This window comes from Trachypithecus francoisi, unplaced genomic scaffold, assembly GCF_009764315.1.
Source record: "Trachypithecus francoisi isolate TF-2019V2 unplaced genomic scaffold, Tfra_2.0 Lachesis_group2, whole genome shotgun sequence".
Lineage (NCBI taxonomy): Eukaryota > Metazoa > Chordata > Mammalia > Primates > Cercopithecidae > Trachypithecus > Trachypithecus francoisi.
The window spans coordinates 175,973,695-175,995,329 of NW_022681465.1; the positions used below are offsets into that span (position 1 = coordinate 175,973,695).

Here is a 21,635-nt window from a genome sequence, read left to right on the forward strand (position 1 = left end):
AACGCCAATGACTATAGGCTATTCCTCCTTTCCACATTGGCACGGTACTGAAAAATATACCCTCCTTTTCCCAAAGGAATAATTTAGGTTTCCACAAAATTTTGGTTAAACACCAAACTGCAGTTACCATCTTCTAAGAAATACAGGCAGCTCCAGTCCAAGACACAGAAGGCTGTGGGTGGGAAGTTTTGAGGACAGGGGGAAATTGGAGCTACAGTAAGAAAATGTTTTTAGGAAACAAGTGATGGTGTATAGGTATAGGAAACAAGTATACAAAATTCACAGTGCTGAAAGGTGAGGATACTTTGAGTTTCCCAGTGCCAACCCCAAGGATACAGGGGACTGAGAAGAAAATGGAAGCTTACCTTAATTAAATCACTCTTCATGGGCCAGGAGCTTTTTATCCTAATAACAGCTGTCTGAAGGGAAAGCATCATTATCCCACTTTAGAGCAGAGAAACCTGAGCCTTACACAGATTAAATAACCCAAGGCCACTTGACCACTAATGGAAGGACTAGGGTGGAAGCCCATTAGAATATAAGCTCCATGAAAGCAGAGACCTCTTCTGTTCATTGATAATACTCAGTGCCAGGAGCATGCCTGGCACACAGTAGGTGCTCAATAAATATTTTCTTAAATAACCCAGACTTCAAAGGCCATGTTTACAAAGTGATCAGGGTTGAGTTAGTCACAGATAAGATAAACTTTTGTCCTTGCTCCAGGAATAAAGAATTGTCTAGATAGGCAAATGGGCAGACATGCAAAATAAATATCAAACTAATGGCAAAAACAAGATAAGAAAAATGAAGAGTTCAGAGATGCCATTGCCTAGATCTTTACATAAAATACTTGTGCTAGTAGAAAGTTTCCTTGTTTCCTTGTCGTTGACCCAATAGCTATAACACAGCCTAGAGCATCTGATCCTAACCCCTAAAGAATAAACTAAACATTGTGTGTGTGTGTGTGGTGTGTGTGTGTGTGTACATACCCATGTAATTATACACACATTCTATAGGAGGTTAGGAACCTGCGAAAATAAATGGTTATGTTGAAAGATGTCTTTAACCCTAAGTGTAGCATTTGCTAGTGGAAACTCTGTAATTACTGTTATGTTTTTAGTGGTGACTGTTCATGATTTTTTAAAGGTCTGACAGCTGCCCTCTTGATATTTATGTGTTTCTGGCCAGGGAACCTAAGATTCACAACTCTGAGCTTGTAATAAGAAAAAGAAGACAATACAAATAACATGAAAAGGAGTATGAACTGGATAGCGTCAGAGAGACAAATCATATATTCCATGCTGCTTTCATTGGAAAGCAATTCTTTCATGGGGTTACTTTCCCTTCAGCTGAGATAATTAAGTCTGGACTGACACTGGTGACCAGCTACTGATGATAAATAGTCAGTTACTAACACTGCAGCAATCAGTAATCAAAATTTATAATATTTCCCAGGTTACCAGGGCACAGTTGAAGAGAAAAGTGGGTGTGATAAGACTGGGAGGTAGAGGCCTCCTCATGCAGTATTCACACAGCTTCTTCTCCACAGCATCTGGGCGGGATCATTAGGTCTGCTTTATTTCAACCCTGTCATAAAAGAAAACATACCTATTGTCTGCGTTTGCATTAGAAATACTTAGCACGCCCCATGCTGGAAAAGAAGTTTCTGTATGGCTCCCTATAATTTTTAATGGATTCAATTATATTTTGTAAGTGGGTTGGCATGAGGGTAGGTGGGCATGAAATAAACTTAGATATTTTTAAAGCCACTCCATGCAGCTGGCACAAGTAAAGGTCTTTGAATCATGGTTAATGGTCTCGGGCTGTGGCTGAAGGCATTGAAATGGAAGGGATTAAGATTGTAATATAGATGCCATTTGTATTTGCATCGGCGGTTCCCATACTTGTCTACTCACTAGAATCACCTGGGGTCTACTAAAATTTCTCACAGCCCAGGTCACACCCAAGCCACTTTCGTCACAATCTCTGGTATGGAACACAGGCATCTTTCATTTTCGAAGCTCTCTAGGTGATTCCAGTGTGCAGTCAAGTTTGGAAAGCACTGGTTTATACTTACAGTTTTATATGTACTTTTGCATTTGGTTATGGATAGAGCAGCACGTACTGGTGGAGTGAGGCAAGAGAACATGCACACTCCTATGGGTGCCGCCTGCCTCCAAGGTTCAAGCTGGAGTCCAGTTTGGAATTCGAAACTGCTGTGTAGGCTGGGTGCAGTGGCTCATGCATGTCATCCCAACACTTTGGGAGACTGAGGCGGGTGGATCATTTGAGCCCAGGAGTTCAAGACCAGCCTGGGCAACATGATGAAATCCGTCTCTACAAAAAATACAAAAATTAGCTGGGCACAGTGGCACGTGCCTGTAGTCTCAGCTACTCGGGAGGCTGAGGCAGGAGAATTGCTTGAATCTGGGAGGTGGAGGTTGCAGTGAGCAGAGATTGCATCACTGCATTCCAACCTGGGCAACAGAGCAAGACCCTGTCTCAAAAAGAAAAGAAACTGCTGTCTCCCACCCCAGTAAAACCTTAAACCCCAAGAGAAAAAGCATAATGTGACCCACCCGGTGAGAAAAGCAACCTCAAAGTGGTCGAAATAGACTCGGCTCTGAGGCGAAGAAGAACCAAAAAAGGAGGAAACATGCCTTTGCTCCTTTCTTAGCGCTTAGCTCAGTGTTGAATAAACGAATAAAAAGAGAAAAGAGGAGGCGGTCATGTGCAGCTCACCTCCCAGAAAGAGTGCTGGGATGGGATGGAGGAAACTTTCATTGATCACATCCCTGCACAGTGGGCACCTCTCCACATGGCCCTCCTCGCTCTCCTGATCAAGTCTTTTTTTCTCTCTGGTTTAGTCAATCTCCTGTCTTCTCTGGGAGCAGTCATTCTGAGATGGCCTAAGATGACTGTCCCAGAGGAGGACACTCATTCAACTTCTAAAATGTCAGGTGTCCTTTGGGGATGCTTCAAAAGCGGCATTTGGGCTTCCTTTGCCGTGGGAAGTGAACAGGAAGAAAGGCCAGTGAAGCCAGAGAACATGGGGGCAGCCCAGAAATCAACATGCAGATAGAGAAGCAGGGGAAAAAAAAGGTTCCCATCCGCAGTACTGGAATCCCACTTATAGAAAATAAAATAAAAAATATGAAGGTTATTTGCTTTGAGCCCATCTGATTCTTTTTGTTAGACTTCATTGCGTTCTGAATGTCTGAGTTTGCTACATTTTTATTTGAAAGCTAATAAATTAGACAGCCATTCATATGGCACGCAGGCGGGTTTACAGTGCTGTGTAAACCACCAGCCGCCATATACATCCATCTGCGTCACAGATCAACTAGAATCATCACTACTGACACCACAATGCCTATAAATTCCCTCACCCGCATCCTGTATTCCAGAATATTACTATTGGCTGGCCATACTGGGAAGAGATGGGATCCTGGGAAAAATCCTTTTTTCTTTCTAGTTTAGTGGGAACTGGCAGGTTATCAGTAGGTCTAAGCTCCAGGTTTGTCTCTAGAGACAAAGAGTTTAAAAAATAGTAACTAGTTTTATTTCGTTCTAAAAAAGAAACACATGCACAAGAAAAATATTGTCAATAAAACATAAAAGAGTACAACATAAAAAGTGAATTTCTTACCCAAATCTGACCTCCTAGTCCTCCTCCCTCAGAGACACTGTTACTAGTTGCTTATGTATGAGAACTGCAATATTCACAACACTTTAAAAAATCAATCAGTCTTGGCTTGTATTTCAAGTTTCATTAACAAAAATAACCCCCTTTACAATCACTGGGGTACTCAATGCACTGATATTTAAAAATATCCAAAGCTATTTGGATCAAAATCAACAAATATTTAATAAGTACCTTCAATGTGCACAATGTTGCCTAAGCAAGCCATTTCTAGTAAGGATTTTACACATATATGTTTCATACTTTTTTTCTGGTGAATAATCAACGAATCTAAAGTTATGTTAGTGGAAGGGCAGTCAGTCAATCTTTGTTTTAAATGTTTTTCTCAGAAACAAAAATGATCTATTTCTCTCCCTAACCCCTCTAACTTCTCAGCCTTTCACACATTCTCTCATTTGAGCTCGGTTTTAAGCCGAGACATCTGGGTAGATGGTATGTTCTGGCCAGAGTACTCTCTCTCATACCTTCTCCAGATGGATTGGCTCAAGGATCTAATATTCCCAAAAGAAATAAAACATCCCCCAAGTTGCTGTTGAGGAAGAGCTGCAGTGCTTTCTATTCTAAACACACATGTATTGTAGGATGAGAGACGGTCATGACAGAGCCAATATCCCCACCCACAACTTGTCTGCAGAGGGGGAGACTTCCACAGTCTGTAGCCCACTGCAGGATACTAGGCTGACTGCACAGCTGAGAGCCCCGTTACCCCTCAGACTCCAGCCAGCTACATCTGTATGTCTTCTCTCCAGCTGGCTGGCCCAGCTGTTCTGGTGTCAAAGAAAGTTATGAGTCACTGGGAAGAGCTTTGAGACAAGAGTAGAGTTAAACCATCTCCTGGGGTCTGTGTGTCATTGGCAAGCGAGCCTTAGTAACAAGCCAGTGCTTGACATTCCCAGGAAGGCCATACAACCAGAGCTTCACTTTGTGTTCCACACTCAAGACCTCTGGGCTTTGTAGAGTGAAAAAGAGCTGGAGCTGTATAGATGCTGGATGTCCTCACCCCTAGAGGCTTTCTGTCATTGCCCATGATGTTCATTAGGTTCTTGCCATCTGTCTCCTTGCAAATGCTTTTGGCTGTAGACCTATATCCTATACAATCTGGTCAAACTAGGAGACAATGAATGAGGATTGCCCAAAGCCTGAGGACTTTCTTTTGGTCTTTTGATTCCAAGGACATTATTACAACAACAGAGCCCTGGGAGCAGCTGCCAGCAAGAGTTTGAGTCCACAGCAGGATCCTTCTGGACCATCTGTGGCTTTCTGCTCTGAACAGTACTTCCTCACTACGTGGGAGGAAAGACTTGTCAGAGGATCCAAGAACCATAGGCAGTCAGGTTCTCCATGGGGACCCTAAACGTTGTCTGGTCCAGCCCTGCAACCTATGTCTAAATTCCTGGAGAGTATTCCTTCTGCCCTAGCACTCATCTGGCCTCTCCATCCCCTTAGGTAGGCTAGTCCATGTGTGTGTTACGGGGCTGCTAGAAAGTTCTTCCCTATTTTGAGCAGAAATCACCTTTACAGTTACTACCCATTGATCTTAGGTCTACCCTCACAACTGTCCTCTAGGTTTCTCTTCAGATATCTGAAAATGCCAGTCTCTGCCCCTTGCATCTCCCCTTTTCCTTGTTCTAGTACTGATTTTTCAGAAATTGTCCTGATACTCTTTTTTAGAGCTTCATTCACTATTTAATGAATGTTTGTTAAGAGTTTACTGTACATTAGACTTTGTTCTTGAATGGGAGGGATACAGTGATTAATAAGACAAATTTACCCACACAGAGCTTACATTCTAGTGGAGGGGAGGAACAGACAAAAGCAAGTAATACTATAAATGTGAAAATATCAACTGGGAACAAATCCATTGCAGAAATGTAGAATAAAGCGATGAAAAAAAAAGCACTGGTTTGCTTTGGGGGCTCAGGGAAGGCCTGTCTGAGGAAGTGAAATTTTATGATCTTGGAAGAAAGATCATTCCAAGGTGAGAGAGCAGAAAGTCCATGAGGCAGGAATGAGAGCTTGTGCATTTGAGGAAAGCAAGGCACAGGGGTTGGAACAGAGTGGGAAATTGTGGAATGGAACATGATGGGATCAACCAGTTGGGTGGTGCCTTTTGTGCCCAGAACAGAGGGTTTTAATTTTGTTGTTAATACATTAAGAAACCACTGGAAGGTTTTATGGAAGGGAGGACATAACATGATCTATGTTTCTAAAAGACCATTGGTTGCTGTGTGGAGATTAAATTGAAGGAGGGCCAAGTGGAAGTAGAAAGATTAAGTAAATAGCTATTGTCATGATGAGGCAGGAGCCAAGGTTAGGTTAGATTAAGAGGATTGTAGATAGAACATAGGGAAGTGGGCAGATTTGGCATGTGCTTTGGAAATAGAATTCATACTTGGATATTATGTCTCTTGGTCCTCTTCACTCACAGTGTTTAATGTAAGTATGTATTATATGTATAATGTGTGTGTGTGTGTGTGCACGCGTGTACGCACAGCATCGTTTTAGCCGCTTATGTATAGTCTGCAGTGGTCTGGAGACTCCCCAAGGGCAGAACCCATGGTTGAGACCATGCCCCCAATATCCGCACTGTTTCCGCACAGTGCCTTGCTTGCATGTATTAGAAACAGCCATTTCTAAAGTGACTGAATTCAATGAGTAAATGAACGAGTAAAGGAAAATTACTAACAAAAGCAGTTTCTGGGTTTAATTGAACAGTGAAAGGAACATCCTTTCAATGCCTACACACTTCTACGATATTTTCTCACATCTCATATTCTTGCTTGTACCTCCCCAGACACTAAAAAGGTAACCTGTGATGTACAAAAGCAGTGTTCCTTTGGAGTAGAGTTACTTTCAAAAAACTGGCAAAATTATTGATGACGACTCCTCAAATGTACCTTTTGTGTGAGAATGGAGGAGGTGTCCTTAGCTCCCTTACTTTCAAATGGTGGAGCCGTGTCCCAGCTTGGGGAATCTTGCAAGATTGGAGCTCCACACAGTACTTTGCTCTATCCTCACTGAGGATTCTGGAGGACACTCAACCTTTCTTTCATGCCTTAGTGCTGCTGGAAAGAGCTGATTAAATAGATATGTGAAGAACACATCTGCCTATTCTTGCATAACACTTTAGAATGACTTTTTTTTTTTTTTTTTAACTCTTTGGAGAGATGAAGACTATGTTAACCAAATATGAAAAATACTGTGTTTGAGAAGAAAATTATTCTGAGTTGGTCTTTTAGTTATTCAAAGTGAACCTGGGGAATCTCCTCTTTGAAAGACGTTCATGTGTTATTCCTCTCCATGTGTTCCATAGCTGTGTCTTTTCCTTCTCACTGCTCAGACCTTGAAATCCTTACCAGTGAAAGCACGGATGATGCAGATGGACCTCTATGCTTCCCACTAACCAGGGCTAAGTAGCTTCTAGAGACGTTTATCCATTTTCCGTGCCTCCATTTCCTCCCAAAGAAAGGCTAGCACACACGTGCAGGGATCCTTGTGCTATGCTAGAGTGACACACCTGGGCATGCCTGCAAGGCTGGGTGTGTGTCTCACACTCACTTTCTCTCTGATTTATCTGCTCTCTTTTGTCTGATCTCAGCACTTTAGTTTGGTTTCTTCTTGTCACACTCAAGCTTATTGGATAATTTCACTTTTCCTCCTTATTCTGGTCTGGCAGAGATGGTAATTATAGTGATTGCTGTGCTATTAATTATGGGAATGGTGATTTTAAAATTTGATTTAGGGGTTAATTGGTGATATTCATGTGCTCTCTTCCCTCCTGATAATTGGATTGCAGTAATTAACCTCATATCCAAGTTATCTGCTATTAACCATTTGCTTCCATTTTATTTCAGACTTAAAATTGATTACATTGTTGTCTGACGCCCAGTGTCCACTTTGGGAGAAAGAAAGGCGAGGGACAGCGAGTGGAGGGCACCTCAGAGAGGAATGGGAGAGAGTCTGTCTTCCTTTTCTACCACCCCTACCTGTTGTTCAAGATAACAGTTGTCCTCCCCAAATATTCCAGAAATCCAAATTCTTCATTTTATTATCTAGCCCCTAAATTTCTGGGGTTATTTATCAAAAGAAAGTTACAGGTATTTGAAAATTAAAGGCAGGTACATGTAACAAAGCAGAGGGCAGATACTGCCAGCTGACAATTGCTTCCGATGCCAGGGATTGGAAAATGCCATGACCAGGCATTTCCATTGGGGAGAAAATGATTACAGGCTCTGACATCATGGAATCTCCTTTGGAGAAACCACCCCCAACTGCACAAAAAGCCTGTGAAGTGCATCCATTTACTACAGAGAGAGAGGAAGGAGTGCTGACTCCCTTGTAGTTGGCTATGAGATGGGAAGAAATGCAGCTCCCTCAGGTGGAGGGGCTGCTGAGCCTGGGGAGGCAGTCACTTCTGCTGCTTCCGGATGGTGTCATTGACTCATAAGAAGCTTTGAGACCTTGCTACCAAGATTACATCTGCTCTGGGAACATCACTTATTTTGTGGACGTCTCTCCTTGTTGGTCCCTTATCTGGAGAGGAGCCTGGAAAACTGTCATCATAAGCCCAGAACATAGGAAATGAAAAATAAGGAACTCAGTCAGCAATTCCTCATCTCTAAATTATTCTTGCAAGTATGATATGACATACACTTTTAAACATATGTGAAATCAGATTACTTTTTTTTTTAAATTCTGTGAGAATTTCACAACACACTGTGGGATAATTATGAGACATTCTCGTTTTAGCAAAACCAGTATTGGGAATTTACTCTCAAGGATTTCCTTTCTCCATCACCTTTTATCCTGTTTTTAATCTCTTCAGAATGAAAGCATGTAGTTTCCCAATTTTTTTTTTTTTTGAAACCCTTGGGTCATATATGTTTCAGAATTTTAAGTTGTTTGGATTTTAGAAAAGTAACATGGGACACATACACCAGTGGAGTCTGGGGCAATATCTAATAATCATACCTATTCATCATTTGCAGCAAAATGTATAAATATTCATTCTAAGAGGGATAAATACGGACTACAGATAGTCTCATGCCAACTCAAGCTTGTCACACAATGAGTAGAAAAACCATTTTGATTTTCAGGGTTTGTGTTTGTTTTGTTTGTAATTGCAGATAATAAATTGTGTACCTGTACTCCCGAAATGAACTTGGCCTCATCCAGATCTAGAGAAACAGGGGATGGCAACTCGTATTTTTCTTTAAACTGAAGGAGCCTCAGGGCAGACTTCAAAAACAATGAACACCAAAATGACTCCTCCAGATGCTCCTCAGTATGCTCAACCACTTCCCAAAGAACAGGACTGCCCTGTTTGTGCAGTGACCCTGAAGTCACCTGTGTAAGGAGTCCAGTCATCAAGTGGTAGAGACATTCAAACAAACCCATAATTTCCTAGAATTTATTTTCATTCGCTCTGAGGAAGCATATTTTCAGGATGTTTGGGAATAATTATTAATTCTGAAGGTAGGATTTCACATTAAAAGCAAATGAACATTTTATGGGGTGGTACATCCTAGATTTGACTCTGGTTTGGGAAGAGGCACCTTGTGAACTGATAAACTGCCTTGGAGAACACCTATGTTATTTTGCTAAGTATATCAAGCCAGGCTAATGAGTCATTTTTACATGTAAAGTAAATGAGCAAAGTCAATAAAGATATTATTAATTTCAGAGAAAAACTGAAATATCTATCAAATTTAATAATAGGTTTAAATGTGTGGATTTGCAATTTTCACCTAGCTCACTGAGACAGAAAGCAGGCTTTTTATGGATAAATGAAATGAATTTCCCCAAAAATGTGGGAAAATTATGGAAATTCAAGATACAATTCTTCCATACCATATCTGTTCTCGATGTGTCTGGACATACATAGATAAACAGAGAATCCACTGTGTATACAGATACTTTACTGATAATAAGCACCAGTCAGCATAAATATCATGCTTAGTTATGGAGCAGATCCTGAAATGATATTATGCCTCTTTTTGTATAATCAGAAGCTTGTCATCAAATAGAAACTCTATTTTTGGCTTTCAGGGTTCTGGGAAAGCATCGGTGCTCATTGCAAGAGGCAAGGAATACAATGAGAACTGACATAGGCAATATAGGCAGCAAACACCAAAGGACCTGACGCCAACATTTTAGTTCAAGGAAATGTTTTCACTTTCTTCCTGGTCGTGAGACTGTTTTACCAAAAATGTTGACAAACAACAAGAAAACAGTAAGGATTTATAGGGTTAGGTCGAAGTTTAAATCATCTGTGACGGATGACATTGTTATTCGGGGCTGTTATTCAGAGCTCAATGGAGAGACCTGCAGGTTGTTATTAATTCTGTGGGAGCCACGTTTGAAGTTGACTTCCACTCTAAAAGTGGGGAAAGAACACATTCCTGCAGCCGTTTAAGCCTGAGCAATCCCAGGCAGAGTGGAGATCAGGCAGGTTAGAGTTGTGACTGGGAGATTCTATTTCTATTAACTATACTGAGAGTAAACAGAGGAGAAATTATTAGGGAGAGTCATCCTGTCAAAGTTCAGCAATTGCTTTATTTTAGTTTAAATCCTCTCAGGACTTTGACAAAGGTATGTGGGAAACTCTAGTTGCTAAATTATCTCTGGTTTGCTCCTTTAAAGTCACTCTCCAGATATCTTTTTACTGGCTAGGAAAAATGCCTGGATTCAGGCATACTATTTTTTGCAGTTTGTTTCATTTTAATAAAATTACAAAGAAAAAGTTAGGGAGAGTAATGCAAAAATAACCCATCTACTCAACACCTCAAGCAAATAAATACCAATACTCTGCGCTTATACTTCAGAGCTTCCCCCGCCCCTTCTTCTCTGTCATATTCTTAGAAAAAATAGTAATCAGACACAATCTTTATTCTCAGGTATAATATTTTAACCAAACTTTCAGTTAAAGGAAAAAGTCCATCCATTACTTTAGACAAATGTTTGAAATTCCTTAAGCAAAGAATGAAATAGTCTAATTTGATGTCTGCAAATCCAGTAAGCATGGAGTTGTCTGTTTTAACACCCTGCTATCTTGACCTGGCCCTTCTACCTGAAATGTCTTGGCTCCCACCTGCCCCCTCCACGGTGAACAGTCATGCAACCCTCTGAGGCTTTCTCCAACCAGAAACCTTGACCACTCATCCCACCTTACATACCTCTGCAACACCTTCACCTTCCAGGTGGTATTCTTGCCAACAGAGTAATAATTTCTTTTTGAAAGATTATTGGTATTTGTTTATGTGTTCTATTTTGGAACAATGAGCAGAAGCTATGGGGACCATCCACTGAATAGTGAGGTCCTGGGGGTGATGCAAGGGGAGGGGCCATTCCCATCTCTATCTGCATCAGCCTCTTAACACAGAGCCTCCCAGTAGAAAACAGGGAGCTGGTAAGATGGGAATCAGACAATGGTAGTAATGAACATCAGGCAGCAAGCCAAGGAGAAATGAATGAATTCTGGCTTCCTTTCTGAAAGTAGCGTAAGGCAGGGAAAGAGCTCACTAAGAGGAGTCAGGAGTTCTCAGCTGCTGCTCATCTTTGCCACTTTTGAGCTGTCCTACATTTGGCAAGTGACCATTTTGGGCCTCAGTTTTCTTGATCTCCTGACCTCGTGATCCGCCCGTCTCGGCCTCCCAAAGTGCTGGGATTACAGGCTTGAGCCACCGCGCCCGGCCAGGGCCTCAGTTTTCTTAACAGCAAATTGTAGGAGGCATTTGTTTCTGCATCTGAAGCAGATGTTCGAGTTCAGCAATATCGTGAACAGTTTACACAAGTTTACCATCTCACACCAGTTAGAATGGCTATTATTAAAAAGTAAAAAAACAACAGATACTAGCGAGGTTGTGGAGAAAAAGGAACGCTTTTTACACTGTTGGTGGGAGTGTAAATTAGTTCAACCATTGTGGAAGACAATGTAGTGATTCCTCAAAAACAGAGGGCAGAAATATCATTAGGCCCAGCAATCTCATTACTGGGTATATACTCAAAGGAATATAAATTGTTTTGATATAAAGACACATGTATGTACATGTTCATTGCAGCGCTGTTCACAATAGCAAAGACATGGACTCAACCTAATTGCCCATCAATGATAGACTGGATATAAAGAAAATGTGGTACATATACACCATGGAATACTATGCAGCCATCAAAAAGGATGAGTTTGCGTCCTTTGTAGGGACATGGATGCAGCTGGAAACCATCATTCTTAGCAAACTATCACAAGAAGAGAAAACCAAACACCGCATGTTCTCACTCATAGGTGGGAACTGAACAATGAGATCACTTGGACTCGGGAAGGGGAACATCACACACTGGGGCCTATCAGGGGGAGGGGGGAGGAGGGAGGGATTGCATTGGGGAGTTATACATGATATAAACGTTATGCACATGTACCCTAGAACTTAAAGTATAATAAAAAAAATAAAAAAAAAATAAAAATAAAAAAAAAAAGAAACAAGATCATGTCCTTTGCAGGGACATGGATGGAGCTGGAGGCCATTATCCTTAGCAAACTAACACAAGAACAGAAAACCAAATACTGCATGTTCTCACTTCTAAGTGAGAGCTAAATGATGAGAACACATGGACACACGGGGAAGAACAGCACATGAGGCCTGTCAGAGGGCAGGGCATGGAAGGAGGGAGAGCATCAGGAAGAATAGCTAGTGGATGCTGGGCTTAATATTTGCGTGATGGGATGATCTGTGCAGCGAACCACCATGGCACACGCTTACCTATGTAACAAACCTGAGCATCCTGCACATGTACCCCTGAGTTCAAAATAAAAGTTGGAAATTAAAAAAAAAAGAAAAAAGAAAATCAAGAGGAAGGTTTGGGAATGAAGGTAACGATTACAGTCTGGGGACATATTGTGTGAGTTTTACAAGTAAGCCATACATCTAAGTAGAGTTTTCCAGAGGAATTATACAAAATCAGGTCTAGAATTCTAAAACCAAAGGTTTAGATTAAGAGTTAAAAATTAAGTACCTTGCCAGGTGTGGTGGCTCACGCCTGTAATCCTAGCACTTTGGGAGGCCAAGGTGGGCAGTTCACCTGAGGTCAGGAGTTCGAGACCAGCCTGACCAACATGGAGAAACCTCGTCTCTACTAAAAATACAAACTTAGCTGGGCATGGTGGTGCATGCCTATAATCCCAGCTACTTGGGAGGCTGAAGCAGGAGAATCACTTGAACCCATGAGGAGGAGTGGTGAACCGAGATCGCACCATTGTATTCCAGCCTGGGCAACAAGAGTGAAACTCCCATCTCAAAAAAAAAGCTGCCTTTGTAATGGATACCCCCATTCACCATGATATGATTAGTATGCATTGCATGTCTGTATCAAAACATCTCATGTACCACATAAATATATACACCTACCATGGACCCACAAAAATTACAAATAAAATTCAAAATAAGGTAGCCACCTTTAAGCCAACAACAAACCAACAAAGGATGTTTACAAAGATGGAGACAGCAAAAAGCTAGGGCATGCCATAAGTAAGCCTGGTTAAGACTGTTGCAGACTTCTGAGATGAAGATAGTTTGCCACAGTACTTTCAGGCCTACTAAGGTCATGACTAGAGCCCAGTGGGCCATGAGACTGTACCTGAAACATCCAAGTAAAGTGCAATAAATGTGCAATAAACATCCAAGTAAAGTGCATTGGCTCGGGGCTGTGTGTTTGGGGTGGGGGGTGGGGGGTAGAGAGAAAGAAAACCAGCATAGCAAAGAATCAGCTGAAGGGCAAGACTTGCCTTCTCCCTCAAAAGATAATAGGCATACAACCAACCTTTAGTTTTCGAAAAGGTTTTTTTTTCTAGAAGTACTTATGAATTCACAGTTTTTCTATGCTTTTGTGATAGTGGTTTCAGATCTAAAATGGAACATCTATTACACCCAGTCGATATTTATTATTATCTTCCATTGAATGCCATCATCACTCTCCAAAATGTGTTGAAGTTAGGTCTGTGGCATTTCCCTTTCCTCCAAAATGGGTGCTTTTATGTCTCTGTTAATGGCTGAGAGGAGGAGGAAAGAAAGACCGGATGGTTTATTAAGAGGCTGGAGCTATTTTTCTCATTTGCCCGAACCTTATATCTTAATGCAAATATCACTGAACAGGTGGCCCTCATGGTTCCTGCAAACTGGGTACAGTAAAGGCTTCAAACAGGATCAATGGGCCCAGGTTGTTTCTAATTACAATTACAATGAGATGTGTTCTTTGACCCAGCTCCGCATCCTGTGGATAGCAGCCCCCTCCTAATGCTGCAGTCCTTGAAACAGAGCTGTCCAGGTCAGTGAAGGATGCCTACTATTTAAACACTCATTATTTCTTTAAATTTTCCTCTGGTGCAAGAATGATCAGCAGTTGCAGTCTCTGTGAAGCAGGTTTCCAGCTGGATATTCAACACGAACACCTGCTTTCCCATCTCTCTCTGGACAGAGGTTCCTTATTGACTTGAGATATGTCCACATCTGTTTATCCTATCGGCTACTGAAGCAGGCAACTTTGTTCTTACCCTTTGCAACTGACACTGTTCTCTATGATGTGTTGATGTTAAAACATCACGGTTGAGGAAGGCTGCAAGCAGGCAAGTAGTTCTACTTAACAGTGTTGTTCGTGAGAGAATCAATTTCTCCTAAAACTGGTTGAGAAGCATTTGCATCTTTCTATCACCTTAAGACTGCAATCACAGGGCCATAAAGTGGAATGAGGCTTTGCATGCCTACATGTTTGGGAGCAACTGTGTACTCCCTTTATAGATTTTTATTACTGAAGCCATTAGGGACTTTCAGCCATTTCGTCCACATAAGCATAGATGCATCAGCCTATATATGATCTTAAGTGCAGTTTCCATTTATGCCAGCACCTTTCTCTTTCCAATCTTTCTTCTGTTCCTTTTTCTTTAATGCCCTGGGAAGGACATAAACTTTGGCATTCTAAGGACCTGGCTTTGCGTTTTGTCTTTACCCTTTGACTACTGTGCTGTAAATACAGTTGGCCCTCTCTATCCATGGGTTCCACAGCAGTGGATTCAACCAACCACTGATAGAAAATATATATATTTTTTAAATTGCATCTGTACTGGACATCTACAGACTTCTTTTTCCTGTCGCTTTTCCCTAAGCAATACAGTGAAACAATGATTTACATAGCATTTACATTGTATTATGTATTATAAATAATCTAGAGATGGTTTAAAGTATACAGGAGGCTGTGCATAGGTTACATGCAAAACACTATACCATTTTATTCAAGGGACTTGAGCATCCCCAGATTTTGGAATCTTTGGGGAGGTCCTGGGACCAATCCCCCACAGATACTGAAGGACAACTGTATTTACTATGTGCTGCCTAGACATGTTACTTCACCCCCTTGAATCGCAGTTTATTCTTGTGTTTACAACAGAGATAATAAGGCCTTTCTCTCTGGGTTGCTGTGATGTTTCAATAAAGTAATAGGCATATGTACCTTGCACACAGAAGATACTCAGTAAACCCCTACTTTCACCCAGTCCTTTCTTTATTTTCCACATCATTATGTTTCTTTGCATTACTGTGAATGCCATGATTTATATTTTTTAAAAACCACACAATGTTTGTGTGACTCCCAAGACAGACTCTCCAGCCTCTCCAAGTGCCCACCTCCAGAGACAAGAAGCTCAGTGACTTGACGTGGGTGGGGGAGAGAGAAGGAGGGAGGGAGAGAAGGAGGGAGGGAGAGAAGGAGGGAGGGAGAGAAGGGGACTTCTCCTCCCACTGAAGCACTAGAACACTGGAAGCTAATCTAGGACCTCCCCGAGAATTTTGTAAGGAAGTCCAAGAAAAGCTATTAAAAAGTAATTTTTAGTATCTTAGCTGAAGAATAAATAAACATTTATTGAGGACTATGGAGAGTCTCCAAGACACTATATTACCCATATAAAGAAGGGGAAACTGAGGCTCAAAGAGCTTAAGCATCTTGCCAGAGGTCCCAGCTAGTAAGGGGGAAGGGGGTTTCGAAACGCAGGTTTCACCCTCTGCTCTCTTCTGCTCTCCTATGTTATTGCAATAGTTTGATTTCATGTAGGAGCTTTTAAATCAATTTCAATTTAGACTTTTGGAGGCAGTCACACTGTACAAAGATGATGTCCAAAAACTTGAGTTAATAAAAATGAAAATTTTAGATTTAGTGTAAAACTCAACTAAAGTCTAAATAAGATTAAATGGTCACAACAGTGTTCTCTGTGGTCAGATTAGAACTGCTTATCTACCTGAACTGTGTCCTGGAGTTGAGACCAGGCAGTATAGCAGGCTGGGATTTCTTTACTCTCACTTGATGAACTTTTCACCACTTTTCATGATGTGCCTATTGCAGTCCAGTGAGAGCTACATGGAAGAGAGTTCGTTCTACCCCTCATGCTTGCCACAAACAGTACCACACATTGACACGCTGAATATCCCTAGAGTTTCCAAACCACATGCTGCTTAGGAGCAACCAGGAAAGAGTGTAGAGGGAAAAATGAGCCCTGTTGCCCTGTTTGTTTTGGAAAGGTCACTTGCCCCGCTGCAGAGAACTTTTTCTGCCTGCCCTCCTTGGTGATCTGAGAGTGGCTGACACAACAGCAAGAGCCCAGCTACATTTCCAGTGCCCTTTAGGACAAAGAGGAAAGGTGTGTGGAGGTCTAGCCCCTCACCCTGCCTCAGCCTGGGCCACCTTATTCCCCCTGCTGCCCCTACCTCATCTCTCCAGGTGATGTTCTTGGCCTTGGAATGTGTTACAACATGACCCAGAGACAGACCACTCCCTGTACCAACCTTCCTAATCGCGCTGTCTCTCTCTTTCACACACACACACACACACACACACACACACACACACTGAGAGACACCCTTCTTCACTGAGGCAGAATCACTTAGAACAGTGCCATCACAGAGCCAGAGGAATCTTATAGACCATTACATTTCATATCCTTTCCTTTTACAGGTTAGGAAACTGGGAGCCAGGGAGGCTAACTTGCCCAGAGTCAATGCTATTAATGTGCCCTTCCTTCTGTTAATGACAGCAGGAATTGCTGGTTATCTTTAAAACTTCATATGATATTAGAAAATGAGCTTTTTAAAAGAATTACTGAGACATGATAGTAAGTGACTTTCCTCATGGAAAAATAGTGCCACTATTATCATTTCCTCTTTATTTCAAGTGCACACTTGGAGTTGTTAAGAGCATTTTGTATTTGCAAGTTTCCAGATATATTATTTTTCACATCACTATCCCTTATTATTAAAATGTTCCCTGTGTGCCAACATTCTGGAAGATGCTGCCACGTGTACCAAATAGGACACAAATTGTATTCGCACAGTCAAGGCCTCCATGCAGTTTGATGCACCAAGCATTTATGCATCGTTTGCTGCAGCTGGACATGTGGACAGTTTGTGGGGCAGCCCAACCAGGTCTCTAAAACAAGCAATGTTCATTAATTTGTGTGTATAGACAGTGGGTTCCACAGGGTCCACTTGCTAAGGCTGCTCAGCCACTTGCAGATGATGGTCAAGAGAAACAGAATACCTCATGCTGTAGCGTTGATGTCCTGTACCTGGGTAGCATAAAGGTTCCCTCTGAGCCTTCAAGAGCAGGCAGATGAGGCGAATGGGTAAGAAAGGCCTCCTAAGAGATTGGGAAGGCCTGGGAATGTTTCCAACTGCAGAGAGTCCTATTTGGGACAGCCAATGCTCAACTCCAGAGTTTTGTCAGGTGGGGACTTGGACTAGCAAAGCCCGACCTCTGATCTTTTTAAAGAAGTCAGAAATCTGGAGTTGTTTATTAAATCTCCTATTTTTCCCTCAATGTTGCTAATTTAGGGTTTTTCTTCTCTGTGAGTCCGTTTCTGCCAGGTACTACAAGTTTGTGAGCCCCCATAGAATTTTCCAGGGCAGAATTTGGAGGATAGTTGGGCAGAGGATCAGAACTAGCGTCAGGGGTTAGCCTGAGTGGTACTCTGGCTGGCTCCACTTGTCATGGCTTCCCAGTCCTCGTGGCTTATTAAACTGACTCATTAGAAGTAAGATGTGGCAATTGATGGACTCATTCTCTGACTTTGTAATCATTTCCAGCTCCACTGCCATCCCTTTTGCTTCACGCTTGGCTGACACAGTGACCCGCTGTACATCAAGGGTGTGGGAGGTAGGCTTGTGCATAAATGGAAGCTCTAGTAATTGAAAAGAATTTATTATTTAAAAAAAATTATCAACATGAATGCATTCACCGGGTTTTCAGACAGTCCTTCTTTTGGTCTCCTTTGTTTCGTCTTCAATCTGGAATACCTGAAAGCTAGTTTCCTGGCCAATTAGCATTCTGCATGGTTCATTTGGCTCATGGCAACCAATAATCACAACACCATTTGTACATCACAGTTCTGTGACCCAATTTGGGCTTAAAAACTGTAGGGAAAAATTATTGTGAAAAAAATTTTTGTTTGGGTGTAGATAGTCAATACAAATTAATTTCAGATGAACCTAAATAGACCTGATAAATTCACTAAGCAGATGCTATTAACATGAAGAATGTTCTGTGAATTTGGGGGTTTGGGGCAAATTAGGATTATAACTTTGTAGTAGTGGTATGTTTTACAAAAGCCATTTCACTTCAGGCTAAGAAGAGTGAAAGGCTGAGACAAGTAGATGGAAAATTGAGATATAATAGGCTTACTTATGAAGTAAATGCTTTTATTTAGAATCCTTATATTGACAGTCCTCCTTTATCTAATTTTCTGAATAGCTGCTTCAGTCTAAGTTATATTTAGCCTATATAAGCACAGTCACAGACAGGGAAATCGACAAATGTTTGCAGATACCTATAAATATGCTGCATGTGGGTAGCACTTTTCAAAGTTTTGAAAGTGACTTAAACAGCCTCTTAAATTGCAGCAACACAGCTCACTCGAGGTTTATAAACTCAGTGTTAAGTTCTTGTTTTTGTTCTCCTGGGCTGGTGTAAGTCTGTATTGCGTGATCTTAGGAAACAGACCCAAGCCTGTGTTCTTTGGATGAGAAATGACAATGTTATGGAATTGGGATCCCTCCGCAAAGTAATCATTTCAACAAGAAAATTTATTGTCTACATATTTACAAGGGTTAGGGCCCAAAATTGAGTAGAAAGGGAATAATACATCAAAACTTCAACTGAAGAAAATTTTCAAGTGTTCACGTGGACTGACCGAGATGAACCAATACTTCCAGAGCACTTTCACCGGTATGATGTACATGTTAACTACCTGATGATATAATGATAGAAAGACATATAAAACAGCTATTTTTCCTGGCAGAGAGCCCTGCTGTAAACCTGGAGATATTTAAATGACATATCTCAGCCATGATGCTGGCTGCAGGGATAGCCAGAATAGCCATTGACTTGCATAATAGATTTCTTCTGCATGCATTGCTCTTCCTGCCAGCTTCTGGGGTTGACAATTTCACATTTGACACATGCAATCTTAAGATGGAAAAAATTAAAATTGGGGGATATAATAAAGTAGCAGGACATTGTCTCGTTAGCTTGTAGGACATTTGCACCAAAATGAATGCAGTTGTTGAAGGATGGAGACTCATTTGTCATGTCAAGAAAAATTAAGCCTTAAAAGCATACATACATCTCTAAGCATTTCTAAAGGAATGAGAATCAGACTTTTGAGTTTCCTCTTTTCTTCCATTATATGCTACAAATTCTCTGAGGCAATATGCTTCTGTATAATACTATTCTTGAGCTCCTGGTAAAAGTTGCCAGTTCTCCCTGCCCCCTCCCCCTCCCGCCAGATGCTTTCTCTCCTAAAATCTAACAGCTGACTGGTGTCTTGTTTATGTTTTACTTATTTTTGTGATTTATTTCTCCCCTTTAATACTGTACTGAACAGGAGCCATGAGAAGCAAATCGGGGCACTTCAGAGCTTCTTTCCTTTGAGTTCAGATTCTCTAGGATAGGAAGAACTGGCAAATAAATGAATGAATAGACTCTTGCTTTTCACCTGTCTAATAAATACATGTTTATGTCTCTTCGTAATGGTTCACCCTTATGAACAAGTAATCATTTAAAGTTTAATTTTAATCTACACATCAGAGATGGAGATATGGAACTGTTTAGGCTTTTCTCTCGATCTCTCTCCCTCTTTGATTCAAGATAAAGCAAATTAATTAATGTGCACCTTTCATTTGAAGAAATGCTTAAGACCTAGCTGCGCCTGTGAAATTATAAGTTACAGTGCAACACTTGGGACTGATTAATACTTTTTTGGCATGAAGAGAAGAGACATAGGTATGTGATCAAAACGGGGTGTTCCAAAAAGCGTTAAGTTAGCAGTTTGTTTGCCAAATTAACTTTCAAAGACATCTAGGTTACGAAGTTTGACATTTCTACACACAAATCTTAAATGATTGATGGATTACTGTAAAATAGCTTTGTTCAAAAAAGATAATCTTTGGCAGGCTACTTCAAAGAGTTTACTGCTCTGGAAAGATGAAAAGATATCCTCATTTTACATTAATTTTCATGAGAGATCAATGCTTATTTGCAATATGCCTGAGAATTAAGTGATATTTACCATATTATGAGTCTTTTTTTTTTTTCACTGTATCCAGCAGTCCCACATGGGATTTTGTTTCCAAGATTTAGGAGAATTTTTCTGCACATAAAGAGCTTCGTCGAGAAAATACAGATGGGTAGAACAGTATATCTGACATTTTTATTCACTACTATTTCACTGCAAGGAAGTATTGAGACTAAAATATGCAGAGATATGACTTTTTAAATCAACAATACCGTTTCAGAATGCGGTTTCAGATTCTCCTTGTAGTAATCTTTAGAGTGTGAAAGGATCTGCCTACTTCTCTTTAAATATAGATTGTGTGATTTTATTTATTTATGTCTAAGTCACTGTAGAATGACATAGTCAGGGGTGAATATCTCAATGAAGGGGTCAAGCAGGTAATGGAAATCAGTAAAGAGGACGAGTTATAGATATGTGTATGTGTGTGCGTGTGCATGTCTGTACCTGTGTGTTGGAAGTGGAGGTGTGGTGCCTAAGGAAACTGTCATTTAGGGCAGTATGGCAGGTATTTTGATTTTTACAAAGAAATTGAAAAATCTAGATTAATATCAGAAATCTCCTATTTTTTGATATTGGCAATCACCTCAAATTTCTGAGTGATTTTGAATGCAGAGTTTCATGATTGTGCAATAGCCATCTATAAAAGCCTAAAGATGGCTCAGGATAAAGGAACTAAAGCTCTTTGTCCCATATTGGAGAAACTTTGCAAAAGGGCTCAGATGCATGGGGAAAGAGGTAACAGTAGGTAACGGGTACAAGTTCCAAACACAAAAATCAGCGAATTCACCATGTAGAAGATGTAAAGCAGAAGCTTTTTTTTCCTCTTGAATTTATCTTTAAGGGTATTTCATTTTATGGCATTGAACAAAGCTGACTTGGAAAACAAAATCTGCTCTTCGCTTTTTGGCAGGGTGAAGTAGAGACATAAAGTCTCCCCGCCGAACTACTATGAGGTCAGAAGCCTTGCTGCTGTATCTCACACTGCTACCCTTTGCTGGGGCTGGTTTCCCAGAAGATTCTGAGCCAATCAGTATTTCGCATGGCAACTGTAAGTACCCATGGTCTCACTCACTGTCTCCCTTTGAGAACATTTTAGCCTGAATCGGACTAGCCAAAAATAGAAATGAAAAACGAAATAGAAAAGGTGACTTCTTAGACCTCTGTACATGGCAAAGGTGGATAATTCAAGTCTAGTCAAATGGATAGGATGACTTATCTTTTTTTTTTTTTTTTTTTTTTTTTTTTGAGACGGAGTCTGGCTCTGTCGCCCAGGCTGGAGTGCGGTGGCCGGATCTCAGCTCACTGCAAGCTCCGCCTCCCGGGTTCCCG

The 21,635-nt window shown here is 41.0% G+C and overlaps 1 protein-coding gene across 3 annotated transcripts in view; it reads left to right on the top strand.

The window, feature by feature from the left end:
• SEMA6A (semaphorin 6A) overlaps window positions 1-21,635 on the top strand; it is a 135,232-nt gene that overhangs the window by 50,752 nt on the left and 62,845 nt on the right. For all 3 annotated transcript variants that reach the window (XM_033181483.1, XM_033181480.1, XM_033181481.1), the window contains exon 2: window positions 21,217-21,354. In XM_033181483.1, coding sequence (XP_033037374.1) covers window positions 21,255-21,354 — 100 coding nt within the window. In that variant the 5' untranslated portion in view covers window positions 21,217-21,254. The remainder of the gene's footprint in view (window positions 1-21,216; window positions 21,355-21,635) is intronic.